The 14,583-nt window shown below is 43.1% G+C and overlaps 1 protein-coding gene across 1 annotated transcript; it reads right to left on the bottom strand.

Moving 5' to 3' along the window:
• Nucleotides 1-254: 254 nt before the first annotated feature.
• Nucleotides 255-7,971, bottom strand: LOC131936065 (uncharacterized). Its single transcript, XM_059292914.1, has 4 exons — nucleotides 7,922-7,971; nucleotides 2,377-2,668; nucleotides 2,098-2,288; nucleotides 255-297 (listed from the first exon to the last, which is right to left on the bottom strand). Exons 1-4 carry the CDS (start codon nucleotides 7,969-7,971, stop codon nucleotides 255-257), a joined length of 576 nt encoding a protein of 191 aa, XP_059148897.1.
• Between the last annotated feature and the right edge of the window lie 6,612 nt (nucleotides 7,972-14,583).

Below are 14,583 nucleotides of genomic sequence, written 5' to 3'. Positions count from 1 at the left end.
TTGGGGGATAGCGTGGTTTGAGGTAGGTAGTGTGGGAGTGGGGATAGTTTGCTTGTAAAGGGGGGGGGGAATGGAATGGGTAAGGAGTTAAAGAGAGGAGGGGGAGATTTGTGTAAAGTGTTAGATCTTGGCCTGTCAGGGAGATTTGTTTTGGTATTTTAGGTGTAGATAAAACACAGATAGGCTTGTTTGGTACAGGTGGCAAAAATTGTCTGATTTTTGTTGAAGGTCAAACAGGCAGGGTGCTCTGAAGGTCAAACAGGCAGGGGGCTCTGAAGGTCAAACAGGCAGGGGGCTCTGAAGGTCAAACAGGCAGGGGGCTCTGAAGGTCAAACAGGCAGGGTGCTCTGAAGGTCAAACAGGCAGGGTGCTCTGAAGGTCAAACAGACAGGGTGCTGCTGATACAGGGCTGCTGCTGATTGTTATGACCCAGTAGTTTAATTATTGTCTAGCTATTCACATCACTAACTCGATGTAATAATTCTATTACCAAAGTCTATTCACATTACTAACTCGATGTAATAATTCTATTACCAAAGTCTATTCACATCACTAACTCGATGTAATAATTATATTACCAAAGTCTATTCACATTACTAACACGATGTAATAATTCTATTACCAAAGTCTATTCACATCACTAACTCAATTATCACCCTATCGTTTCCCCGCTGAGCGAGGTAGCGCGCAGAAACACGATCACTACAACAATGGAAGTACCTTATTTCCGCCGTCTTTCTTCTGGCTACCGTTGCCATAGCGACACGGTGACGCCGAAATTGAGTTAGTTTATCTTGTTTGGGAATCAGTGGTGTAGCAGATATCAACACTAGGCGCTCAGAACAGGCATCGCTACAACAGACATCCACAAGACAGACATCCACAAGACAGACATTCACAAGAGAGACATTCACAAGAGAGACATTCACAAGAGAGACATTCACAAGAGAGACATTCACAAGAGAGACATTCACAAGACATTCACAAGACATTCACAAGACATTCACAAGACATTTACAAGACATTCACAAGGCAGACTTTTCAATGGAAATGCATTCTAAAGACAGACATCCACTATACAGAAATTCAATGGACAGACATGCCGTAGACAGACATCTATGGTGTTGGTGAATGGTTGATGTGGTCGATGTGGTTGATGTGGTCGATGTGGTCGATGTGATGGATGTGGTCGATGTGGTTGATGTGGTTGATGTGGTTGATGTGGTTGATGTAGTCGATGTGGTTGATGTGGTTGATGTAGTCGATGTGGTCGATGTGGTCGATGTGGTCGATGTGGTTGATGTGGCTGATGTGGTTGATGTGGTCGATGTGGTTGATGTGATTGATGTGGTTGATGTGGTTGATGTGATTGATGTGGTTGATGTGGCTGATGTGGTTGATGTGGTCGACGTGGTTGATGTGGTTGATGTGGTTGATGTGATTGATGTGGTTGATGTGGCTGATGTGGTTGATGTGGTCGATGTGGTTGATGTGGTTGATGTGGTTGATGTGGTTTATACGGTTGATGTGGTTGATGTGATTGATGTGGTTGATGTGGTTGATGTGATTGATGTGGTTGATGTTGTTGATGTGGTTGATGTGGTTGATGTGGTCGATGTGGTTGATGTTGTTGATGTGGTTGATGTGGTTGATGTGGTTTATACGGTTGATGTGGTTGATGTGGTTGATGAGGTTGATGTGTCTGATGTGGCTGATGTGGCTGATGTGGTTGATGTGGTTGATGTGGTTGATGTGGCTGATGTGGTTGATGTGGATGATGTGGTTGATGTGGTTGATGTGGATGATGTGGTTGATGAGGTTGATGTGTCTGATGTGGCTGATGTGGCTGATGTGGTTGATGTGGCTGATGTGGCTGATGTGGTTGATGTGGTTGATGTGGTTGATGTGGTTGATGTGGTTGTGGTAGACCAAGGTGTTGGTTGAGTCCCTGGCCTCGCTCTCTTACACCCATGAGACCACCCGACAGGTGATTCCGGTACCTGGGTGGTCCCCCGACCCTGCCCCCTCCCCCCTCCTGCCCCCTCCCCCCTCCTTCCCCCTCCCCCCTACCCTGCTCCATGGACCGACGATGCTCACGGATCCTGAAAAAATGGAAGGAACAGCAGCGGTGACTTGACAGGTGACTTGAAAGATGACTTGACATGTGACTTGACAGGTGACTTGACAGGTGACTTAACAGGTGACTTGACAGATGACTTGACAGATGACTTGACAGGTGACTTGACAGATGACTTGACAGGTGACTTGACAGGTGACTTGACAGATGACTTGACAGATGACGACAGGTGACTTAACAGGTGACTTGACATGTGACTTGACAGGTGACTTAACAGATGACATGACAGGTGACTTGACAGATGACTTGACAGGTGACTTGACAGATGACTTGACAGGTGACTTGACAGGTGACTTGACAGGTGACTTGACAGGTGACTTGACAAGTGACTTGACAGGTGACTTGACAGGTGACTTGACAGATGACTTGACAGGTGACTTAACAGATGACTTGACAGGTGACTTAACAGATGACTTGACAGGTGACTTGACAGATGACTTGACAGGTGACTTAACAGATGACTTGACAGGTGACTTGACAGATGACTTGACAGGTGACTTGACAGCAGCGGTGATTCGGCGGAAACAAAAACTGTAGTGTCAATAAAAATACATTATTGGGGGTGGGGGAGGAAGGGAGTTGAATTCCCCACCGCCCCTCCACCCCCAGCTACCTGGCTGCTAGTTAATGAACCAAAGTGTTGAGTAATTTTAAAATAGGCTACGGGGGCAACTTAATCCGACAGGAATCAATCCGACTAGCTAATGGGGTCTTCCATTCCAATTTGTTGTTAGCAATCAAAGCCTGTCTTTAAATGTCGGTGGTCTTTTTCTCCCTGATAGAATTGGTGTTTCAGTAGGTAACACTAGGTGGTGGTATATATTTGTGTGGCTATAGGTCTATATATTTGTGTGGGTATAGGTCTATATATTTGTGTGGCTATAGGTCTATATATTTGTGTGGGTATAGGTCTATATATTTGTGTGGCTATAGGTCTATATATTTGTGTGGGTATAGGTCTATATATTTGTGTGGCTATAGGTCTATATATTTGTGTGGGTATAGGTCTATATATTTGTGTGGCTATAGGTCTATATATTTGTGTGGCTATAGGTCTATATATTTGTGTGGCTATAGGTCTATATATTTGTGTGGGTATAGGTCTATATATTTGTGTGGGTATAGGTCTATATATTTGTGTGGCTATAGGTCTATATATTTGTGTGGCTATAGGTCTATATATTTGTGTGGCTATAGGTCTATATATTTGTGTGGCTATAGGTCTATATATTTGTGTGGGTATAAGTATATATATTTGTGTGGCTATAGGTCTATATATTTGTGTGGGTATGGGTCTATATATTTGTGTGGCTATAGGTCTATATATTTGTGTGGGTATGGGTCTATATATTTGTGTGGCTATAGGTCTATATATTTGTGTGGCTATAGGTCTATATATTTGTGTGGGTATGGGTCTATATATTTGTGTGGGTATAGGTCTATATATTTGTGTGGCTATAGGTCTATATATTTGTGTGGGTATGGGTCTATATATTTGTGTGGCTATAGGTCTATATATTTGTGTGGGTATGGGTCTATATATTTGTGTGGCTATAGGTCTATATATTTGTGTGGGTATAGGTCTATATATTTGTGTGGCTATAGGTCTATATATTTGTGTGGGTATGGGTCTATATATTTGTGTGGCTATAGGTCTATATATTTGTGTGGCTATAGGTCTATATATTTGTGTGGGTATGGGTCTATATATTTGTGTGGGTATGGGTCTATATATTTGTGTGGCTATAGGTCTATATATTTGTGTGGCTATAGGTCTATATATTTGTGTGGCTATAGGTCTATATATTTGTGTGGGTATAGGTCTATATATTTGTGTGGGTATAGGTCTATATATTTGTGTGGCTATAGGTCTATATATTTGTGTGGCTATAGGTCTATATATTTGTGTGGGTGTAGGTCTATATATTTGTGTGGGTATAGGTCTATATATTTGTGTGGGTCTATATATTTGTGTGGGTATAGGTCTATATATTTGTGTGGCTATAGGTCTATATATTTGTGTGGCTATAGGTCTATATATTTGTGTGGCTATAGGTCTATATATTTGTGTGGGTATAGGTCTATATATTTGTGTGGGTATAGGTCTATATATTTGTGTGGCTATAGGTCTATATATTTGTGTGGCTATAGGTCTATATATTTGTGTGGCTATAGGTCTATATATTTGTGTGGCTATAGGTCTATATATTTGTGTGGCTATAGGTCTATATATTTGTGTGGGTATAGGTCTATATATTTGTGTGACTATAGGTCTATATATTTGTGTGGCTATAGGTCTATATATTTGTGTGACTATAGGTCTATATATTTGTGTGGCTATAGGTCTATATATTTGTGTGGGTATAGGTCTATATATTTGTGTGGCTATGGGTCTATATATTTGTGTGGCTATAGGTCTATATATTTGTGTGGCTATAGGTCTATATATTTGTGTGGCTATAGGTCTATATATTTGTGTGGGTATGGGTCTATATATTTGTGTGGGTGTAGGTCTATATATTTGTGTGGCTATAGGTCTATATATTTGTGTGGCTATAGGTCTATATATTTGTGTGGCTATAGGTCTATATATTTGTGTGGCTATAGGTCTATATATTTGTGTGGGTATGGGTCTATATATTTGTGTGGCTATAGGTCTATATATTTGTGTGGCTATAGGTCTATATATTTGTGTGGCTATAGGTCTAAATAGTTGTGTGAGTATGGGTCTATATATTTGTGTGGGTATGGGTATATATTTTTGTGTGGGTATAGGTCTATATATTTGTGGGAATGTAAGTGTGTATGGATGTGTTTTTGTAAGTAGGCCTATGTGTGTATATGCTTATATATAATATATGTTTTATAAGATGGCGGTAAAATGTTGAATGTTTTATGAGATGGCGGTAAAATGTTGAATGTTTTATAAGATGGCGGTAAAATTTTGGATGTTTTATAAGATGGCGGTAAAATGTTGGATGTATTTGAAGATGACGGTAAAATGTTGGATGTATTTGAAGATGACGGACACCTGTAGGACGCTGTACCATTGACCAGCTGACCACCACACCTCCACATAATGTCTGCAGCAGTAGCGACACTCACCTCAGCAGCCCAGCCTAGGTATGTCTTTTACATTGGCTGCGTCTATGGCAGGGGAGGGGGGGGGGGGTGCTGGCTTTAAAACACACCGTGTCGAGATGGCCTCGGTGTGAGTACAAAGGTCAGGTGTAGGGGGGTGGGGGTGGGGGATGTTTATTACAACAAATAACTGGGAAGGTGAGGGGAGGCCTTTCCCCTGAGGATGGGGGGGGGGATGGAACTTCGAGGTGGATCTTTGCTACCTCGTGACTGTAAGAAAAAACAGAAGCCAACAAATTATGCAGGGGGTGGGGGGGGGGGGGTGAGGAGCTAGTATTGTGGAGTAGTGGTGGTACGGGGGGTGTATAACAATGTAGTGGTGGTTTTGGAAGAAAAGAAAAACAGAAAGTTAAAAAAAAACGATTCCGGGCATTTTAAAACTTGTAAATGTCCATTCTAAGCCAACCTGTAAATGTTCATTCCATAGTGGGCCATCCCCACATGTAAACGTCCACAATACTTTGATCCCAAGATCCACGCTATACTCCCTAGTTCCCCTCTGATCCACGCTATACTCCCTAGTTCCCCTCTGACCCACGTTATACTCCCTAGTTCCCCTCTGACCCACGCTATACTCCCTAGTTCCCCTCTGATCTACGCTATACTCCCTAGTTCCCCTCTAATCCCAAGATCCACGCTATACTCCCTAGTTCCCCTCTGATCCCAAGATCCACGCTATACTCCCTAGTTCCCCTCTGATCCACGCTATACTCCCTAGTTCCCCTCTGATCCACACTATACTCCCTAGTTCCCCTCTGATCCCAAGATCCACGCTATACTCCCTAGTTCCCCTCTGATCCACGCTATACTCCCTAGTTCCCCTCTGATCCTAAGATCCACGCTATACTCCCTAGTTCCCCTCTGATCCACGCTATACTCCCTAGTTCCCCTCTGATCCCAAGATCCACGCTATACTCCCTAGTTCCCCTCTGATCCCAAGATCCACGCTATACTCCCTAGTTCCCCTCTGATCCCAAGATCCACGCTATACTCCCTAGTTCCCCTCTGATCCCAAGATCCACGTTATACTCCCTAGTTCCCCTCTGATCCCAAGATCCACGTTATACTCCCTAGTTCCCCTCTGATCCACGCTATACTCCCTAGTTCCCCTCTGATCCACGCTATACTCCCTAGTTCCCCTCTGATCCACGCTATACTCCCTAGTTCCCCTCTGATCCACGCTATACTCCCTAGTTCCCCTCTGATCCACGCTATACTCCCTAGTTCCCCTCTGATCCACGCTATACTCCCTAGTTCCCCTCTGATCCCAAGATCCACGCTATACTCCCTAGTTCCCCTCTGATCCACACTATACTCCCTAGTTCCCCTCTGATCCACGCTATACTCCCTAGTTCCCCTCTGATCCCAAGATCCACGCTATACTCCCTAGTTCCCCTCTGATCCACGCTATACTCCCTAGTTCCCCTCTGATCCCAAGATCCACGCTATACTCCCTAGTTCCCCTCTGATCCACACTATACTCCCTAGTTCCCCTCTGATCCACGCTATACTCCCTAGTTCCCCTCTGATCCACGCTATACTCCCTAGTTCCCCTCTGATCCACGCTATACTCCCTAGTTCCCCTCTGATCCACGCTATACTCCCTAGTTCCCCTCTGATCCCAAGATCCACGCTATACTCCCTAGTTCCCCTCTGATCCACGCTATACTCCCTAGTCCCCCTCTGATCCACGCTATACTCCCTAGTTCCCCTCTGATCCACGCTATACTCCCTAGTTCCCCTCTGATCCACGCTATACTCCCTAGTTCCCCTCTGATCCACGCTATACTCCCTAGTTCCCCTCTGATCCACGCTATACTCCCTAGTTCCCCTCTGATCCACGCTATACTCCCTATTTCCCCTCTGACCCACGCTATACTCCCTAGTTCCCCTCTGATCCTAAGATCCACGCTATACTCCCTAGTTCCCCTCTGATCCACGCTATACTCACTAGTTCCCCTCTGATCTCAAGACCCACGCTATACTCCCTAGTTCCCCTCTGATCCACGCTATACTCCCTAGTTCCCCTCTGATCCCAATATCCACGCTATACTCCCTAGTTCCCCTCTGATCCCAAGACCCACGCTATACTCCCTAGTTCCTCTCTGATCCACGCTATACTCCCTAGTTCCCCTCTGACCCACGCTATACTCCCTAGTTCCCCTCTGATCCTAAGATCCACGCTATACTCCCTAGTTCCCCTCTGACCCACGCTATACTCCCTAGTTCCCCTCTGATCCTAAGATCCACGCTATACTCCCTAGTTCCACTCTGATCCACGCTATACTCCCTAGTTCCCCTCTACTGAATGTTTAACTCTTAGCACAGTCCCCCCCTCCCCCCAATTTTTGGTTTGCATTTTTAAAGTAATAATCGACCTCGATCGCCTCCCCTGCCCGCCCTCCTAAAAACCTCGCCCAACCACAAGAGAGACTCATCCTTCCACCCCACCCCCACCCTATCCCCAACTAAAAGCCGCCCCACCACCCAAACATCAACCGCCCGTCACCCACCCCCAAACATGTTCGAGTGAGTGGCTCCTCCATGCCCCCTCTCCTTCCACCCTGAGTAAAGACGCTCCAGGTGCATTAAATATTTATTTTTTCTGTCATGACTAGGTCAAGACCAGCAACTCGTACTTACTTTTTACTGGAAGAGTTACGCCTCCTGATGTTCTTGCTGTCTAGGGACATCACAGTGGCTTTGTGTGGTAGACTAAGACAAATAAACAAAAACATGTCGGTACACAGTCAGTAAACTGCCTACACTGTGCCCTAAAGCTGCCCAAAAACATATACCCACACACGAACACAAATATATATATATATATATATATATATATATATATATATATATATATATATATATATATATATATATATATATATATATATATATATATATATATACGTGAATATATAAATATAAGTTAGGCGGTATGTGAGTGAGTTCCCATCTGTATATGGTCAGTGGTGTGTATCTGTGTGTATTTGTATGTATATGTATGTATATGTGTGTATATGATTGGAACTTCAATACACGTACATGCGTAATAAATTGATCGATATTCCTTTAGGTCTGAGATTTCTGGCCGGTGACTCCTGCTCCCCCCCCCCTCCCCCCACCGCTTTCCTTCCCTCACCTCACCTAACCTCAATTCCACATCTGACTCAAGGATTTTAAATACGTAAAAAAATCTTTAACAAAACGTGGACATTTTTTTTGTCCCAAGTTTTTGTATTTCCACAAACCAAAAGTAAAAAGAAAACAAGACGCCCTTGAAAGAATGATTTAACAGACAAAAACATCGAGACAAGTTTTTCTCTTCAGTCGGCCAAACACGCATCAGTGCCGATGTTCAACAGATCTACTGCTCAATGTAGGTCTGTGTGTGTGTATGTATGTGTGTGTGTGTGCGTGTGTGTAGGGAGGGTTCAACAGATCTACTGCTCAATGTAGGTCTGTGTGTGTGTGTATGTATGTGTGTGTGTGTGCGTGTGTGTAGGGAGGGTTCAGCAGATATACTACTCAATGTAGGTCTGTGTGTGTGTATGTATGTGTGTGTATGTGTGTGTGTGTGCGTGTGTGTGTGTAGTGAGGGTTTAATTGACCCGAGGAAAAAATTTGGACCGTGTGTCACCCCAAACGCCGCCATCTTTAACGTGAATTAATCCGCCACGTTGTGGCAGAGATGTGCTGATCTCAAACATCAGTCAAGACGTTAGTGACGTCAACAACTAGACGTTAGTGACGTCAACAACTAGACGTTAGTGACGTCAATAACGTGACGTCAAAGACTTCAAGACGACAAGACCTGAGTACCTCCAAAGATTTCAAACATGAAAAAAAGACATCAGCAGACGGTATTGTTTTGACAACTACATGCGGCGGCCATACAACGGTCAAACAATTTGAACTGACCAGACGTCAATAAACTTTGTTTGAACAGACGTCAATCAACTTTGTTTTAAATTGACCAGACGTCAATCAACTTTGTTTTGACCAGACGTCAATCAACTTTGTTTTGACCAGACGTCAATCAACTTTGTTTTGACCAGACGTCAATCAACTTTGTTTTGACCAGACGTCAATCAACTTTGTTTTGACCAGATGTCAATCAACTTTGTTTTGACCAGACGTCAATCAATTTTGTTTTGACCAGACGTCAATCAACTTTGTTTTGACCAGACGTCAATCAACTTTGTTTTGAATTGACCAGACGTCAATCAACTTTGTTTTGACCAGACGTCAATCAACTTTATTTTGAACTGACCAGACGTCAATCAACTTTGTTTTGACCAGACGTCAATCAACTTTGTTTTGACCAGACGTCAATCAACTTTGTTTTGACCAGACGTCAATCAACTTTGTTTTGAATTGACCAGACGTCAATCAACTTTGTTTTGACCAGACGTCAATCAACTTTATTTTGAACTGACCAGACGTCAATCAACTTTGTTTTGACCAGACGTCAATCAACTTTGTTTTGACCAGACGTCAATCAACTTTGTTTTGACCAGACGTCAATCAACTTTGTTTTGACCAGACGTCGATCAACTTTGAAACTGTAAATGTCAATGTCGATGGACTCACACAACTTGAATGTAACAGACAAACACACGTTGTACGTCAGATAAAGCTTCGTGTGTGGATGTGTGGGATGTGATGTGGGATGTGGGGGTGGGGGGAACAGATAAAATGGCGGCAGGAAACTTATGTGACAGAGAGATGTAATCTCGACCATAAAACTGACGTATGCGCTAACACAAAGGGAAGGAACTCACAGAACCTTCTGGCTAACGAGCCAAACAACGGGGAAAGAGATTCCGCTCCTAATGATTCAAATATTTTTGTTTGCTGCACCAGGTGTCGTTTCCAAAACATACTTACATACATACATACATACACAAAATGATTTCTTTTTTTTTCCTTATTGTTCGGCTCAGTCCCAAGTTACATCACTCAACTTGACTTGGTGAGTGATGATCAACTTGACTGGGTGAGTGATGATCAACTTGACTGGGTAAGTGGTGATCAACTTGACTTGGTGAGTGATGATCAACTTGACTAGGTGAGTGATGATCAATTGAATGGGTGAGTGATGATCAACTTGACTGGGTGAGTGATGATCAACTTGACTTGGTGAGTGATGATCAACTTGACTGGGTAAGTGGTGATCAACTTGACTGGGTGAGTGGTGATCAACTTGACTTGGTGAGTGATGATCAACTTGACTAGGTGAGTGATGATCAATTGAATGGGTGAGTGATGATCAACTTGACTGGGTGAGTGATGATCAACTTGACTTGGTGAGTGATGATCAACTTGAATGGGTGAGTGATGATCAACTTGACTTGGTGAGTGATGATCAACTTGACTTGGTGAGTGGTGATCAACTTGACTGGGTGAGTGATGATCATCTACTTGTTTGTTATCGAACTGTATATCATCTAATACTATAGATGTATTTTATATCATCTTTCTGTATATCATCTTATATTACTGGTATATTTTATATCATCTGTCTGTATATCATCTTATATTACTGGTATATTTTATATCATCTGTCTGTATATCATCTTATATTACTGGTATATTTTATATCATCTGTCTGTATATCATCTTATATTACTGGTTTAACGAATGTTGTATGACGCGGTATCAATGACTAACGGAAATGTTCCAAAAAATTTTTGTCTGATTTTTCTCACGACAGCCAACTGACTAATCATGACGTCATCGATATGTGCGCAGTTTACAACACAGACTTTAGCAGATCGAGGCCAGCATCACATGGCTGGGTTCAATGGACCGTGACTAACGCTGATTTCAGCTCCAGAATTTTCTACTGGCAGTGTGCCTTGTCATATATTTGGATCTAGAGAATTCTACTTTTTTCAAGTTATATTCAATTATTATTTTTCTTTTGGTTTTTATTTTGACTAGTGTTTAAACATCTACGGATGTTCGGAGCAATCAAACCTAACCTAACTGTAGGGGCGTCACTCGGGGGTGACATCATTGATTGTAGGAAAAAAAGTCACAGGAAAAAAGTCACAGGATAAAAGTCACAGGAAAAAAGTCACAGGAAAAAAGTCACAGGAAAAGTCACAGGAAAAAAACAACAGAAAAAGTCACAGGAAAAAAGTCACAGGAAAAAAGTCACAGGAAAAGGTCACAGGAAAAAGTCACAGGAAAAAAAAACACAGAAAAAAAGTCAGTTTCCACATTGTTGTTAAGCAGAAAATAGGAGTAGCATTCTTCAAACTGTAGAGGGGCTGTCATGTGACTGTTATTTAGCCTGCACACAGAAGGTCATTGACCAGATGACAAGCTTGAAGGTCAGTGAACAGATGACAAACTTGAAGGTCAGTTACAGATGACAAGCTTGAAGGTCAGTGACTAGATGACAAGCGTGAAGGTCAGTGGCCAGATGACAAGCGTGAAGGTCAGTGAAAAGATGACAAGCTTGAAGGTCATTGACAAGATGACAAGATTGAAGGTCAGTGACCAGATGACAAGCTTGAAGGTCATTGACAAGATGACAAGATTGAAGGTCAGTGACCAGATGACAAGCTTGAAGGTCATTGACCAGATGACCAAGCTTGAAGGTCAGTGAATAGATGACAAACTTGAAGGTCAGTGAATAGATGACAAACTTGAAGGTCAGTGAATAGATGACAAACTTGAAGGTCAGTGACCAGATGACAAACGTGAAGGTCAGTCAGCAATCTTGCTCGCTCCCCTTCTCTCACCTGAAGGTCAGTGATCAGACCTCGCCCCCCCCCCCCTACAGAGGCGGCCACTTGCACCTACCTGGATTGTTGATGTTTTCACCTGAGTCTACCTAGTGCCGCAGGTGTTCCAGTAGAGGCTGCCAGAACTACCTAGTTCCAGACGGCGCGACTTGTTGGTTTGTTGTGGTACCATCGGTGAGTCAAGGTGTTGGCGGGACTTACCTGGGGAACTGGGCTACGGCTGGTGGAACCTGACCTCTGACCTCGTTAGTAGGTCTCGAGAGAATCGATACCAGAGGAAGGGAATGCTCGGGATTGTTAGATTTCTTAATTAGTAGAATATGTTTAAACAAAACAAAACATACAATACTATAAGACGGTGTTTCAAAAATACAAAACTTCTAGCCCATATGAAGACATCTCGCCGAAAGGAAAATTCAATGCACAATATATACGACCGATACATACATATACATATATATATATACATTATATATATATATATATATATATATATATATATATATATATATATATATATATATTATTTTAATTTTATTTTTAACACATTATTTACATTTTTGTGTATCTAAATTTAGCCAATACATTTTTGTGTATCTAAATTTAGCCAATGAAAGCTTGTATCGTATCTGTGTGTGTTTACACTTAGTGTACAAACACGTTGCTGATAGTTGGATGTAGGGCTTGGTGGGAGGGTGGGGAGCTTTAAATTGAGATTCTTAATGCTACCAAAGGTCAAGGTCACTGCCAACGGAACCCCGGTGTTGGTTGCCAGTTGTTTCCACTTGCGGTTCTCAAATTGTAAACAGACGGACCTTGTCCGCAGACAGGTGAAAGGTCATGGCCGTCTTAAGTGATTGAATCTGGCCGTCAAAAAAGCGGTCACTCATCATAAAGTTTGAAAATTAATTACTCCTGACACATTCGGCTGTGTGGTGGTCTGGTTTCGGCCAGAGTGTGGACGGCCATGTTGTGGACGGCCTGAAGTGTGCTGGTCTGGACGGCCAAAGTGTGGACGGCCATGTTGTGGACGGCTGTGCGCCAACCATCAGACATGGATGAAAGATGTCCGCGGCCATGTTTGTTTAGCTGGCGGCATCCGGTTAAAGGTGAATGACCTCGGGGTAGCCAGAAGCTAGCCGCTACCATAGGAGTCGGGTGTGGGGGTGGCGCACCTTTGATGGGTGTCGGGTGTGGGGGTGGCGCCCCTTTGATGTGTGTCGGGTGTGGGGGTGGCGCCCCCTTGACAGGTGTCGGGGGTACAAGAAAAGCCTCTCCCCTTCAATCGCCGGCTTGTCCGAGAGGGTTAACACAAGACGCAGACGTCGACTCCAGGCACAATCAGATCTCATCAGACACGAGGTTTGAAATTTTAAAAGCTCGGGCAAACTCTGGTCTGATCACATGACCACGTGTCACGTGATAAGGTAAAATGGTTTCCCTTGTACAACATCCAGTGCTATGAGACCTTTAAGTGAGAGCGTGTGTACGGTCATACCACAAGACTTTACACACCGATGTAAGATCTATCAAACCTTTAGTGATGTGCGCATCCAAACTTCACACGCCGATGTAAGATCTATCAAACCTTTAGTGATGTGCACATCCAAACATCACACGCCGATGTAAGATCTATCAAACCTTTAGTGATGTGCACATCCAAACATCACACGCCGATATAAGATCTATCAAACCTTTAGTGATGTGCACATCCAAACATCACACGCCGATATAAGATCTATCAAACCTTTAGTGATGTGCACATCCAAACATCACACACCGATGTAAGATCTATCAAACCTTTAGTGATGTGCACATCCAAACATCACACGCCGATGTAAGATCTATCAAACCTTTAGTGATGTGCACATCCAAACATCACACGCCGATGTAAGATCTATCAAACCTTTAGTGATGTGCACATCCAAACATCACACGCCGATATAAGATCTATCAAACCTTTAGTGATGTGCACATCCAAACATCACTAGCCGATATAAGATCTATCAAACCTTTAGTGATGTGCGCATCCACACACCGATGTAAGATCTATCAAACCTTTAGTGATGTGCACATCCAAACTTCACACACCGATGTAAGATCTATCAAACCTTTAGTGATGTGCGCATCTAAACATCACACACCGATGTAAGATCTATCAAACCTTTAGTGATGTGCACATCCAAACATCACTAGCCGATATAAGATCTATCAAACCTTTAGTGATGTGCGCATCCACACACCGATGTAAGATCTATCAAACCTTTAGTGATGTGCACATCCAAACTTCACACACCGATGTAAGATCTATCAAACCTTTAGTGATGTGCGCATCTAAACATTGGGGCTAAATGAAGAGTTCTCGTGTCTCTGGGTAGAGAAAGGTAATCAACAGAGGGAGGGAAATAGGGAGGCACGAGAAGGCATCAAATGGGAGTAGTGGATGGTACAAGATGGGGGGGGGGTTGAGCTAGGGAGGGTTGGAGGGAGGGTGGGTTGGAAGACACTTTGGTCGAGTCATGGGATGTTTTTTTTTAGAAAGTAGGT

This window comes from Physella acuta, unplaced genomic scaffold (assembly GCF_028476545.2).
Source record: "Physella acuta isolate Inbredline_101_S28 unplaced genomic scaffold, ASM2847654v3 ptg000166l, whole genome shotgun sequence".
NCBI lineage: Eukaryota > Metazoa > Mollusca > Gastropoda > Physidae > Physella > Physella acuta.
Note: the sequence above shows the minus strand (reverse complement) of the source record. Positions and strands in the feature narration are given on the sequence as shown.

What these genes read in the sequence shown, in the direction of transcription:
- LOC131936065 (XM_059292914.1), bottom strand. Translation starts at nt 7,971, where the DNA reads ATGTCCCTAGACAGCAAGAACATCAGGAGGCGTAACTCTTCCAGTAAA. An exon ending in CGTAACTCTTCCAGTAAAAA is followed by an intron (nt 2,669 to 7,921) that starts GTAAGTACGAGT and finishes TTGACACTACAG; the next exon opens with TTTTTGTTTCCGCCGAATCA. An exon ending in CTTCCATTTTTTCAGGATCC is followed by an intron (nt 298 to 2,097) that starts GTGAGCATCGTC and finishes TTTGACCTTCAG; the next exon opens with AGCCCCCTGCCTGTTTGACC.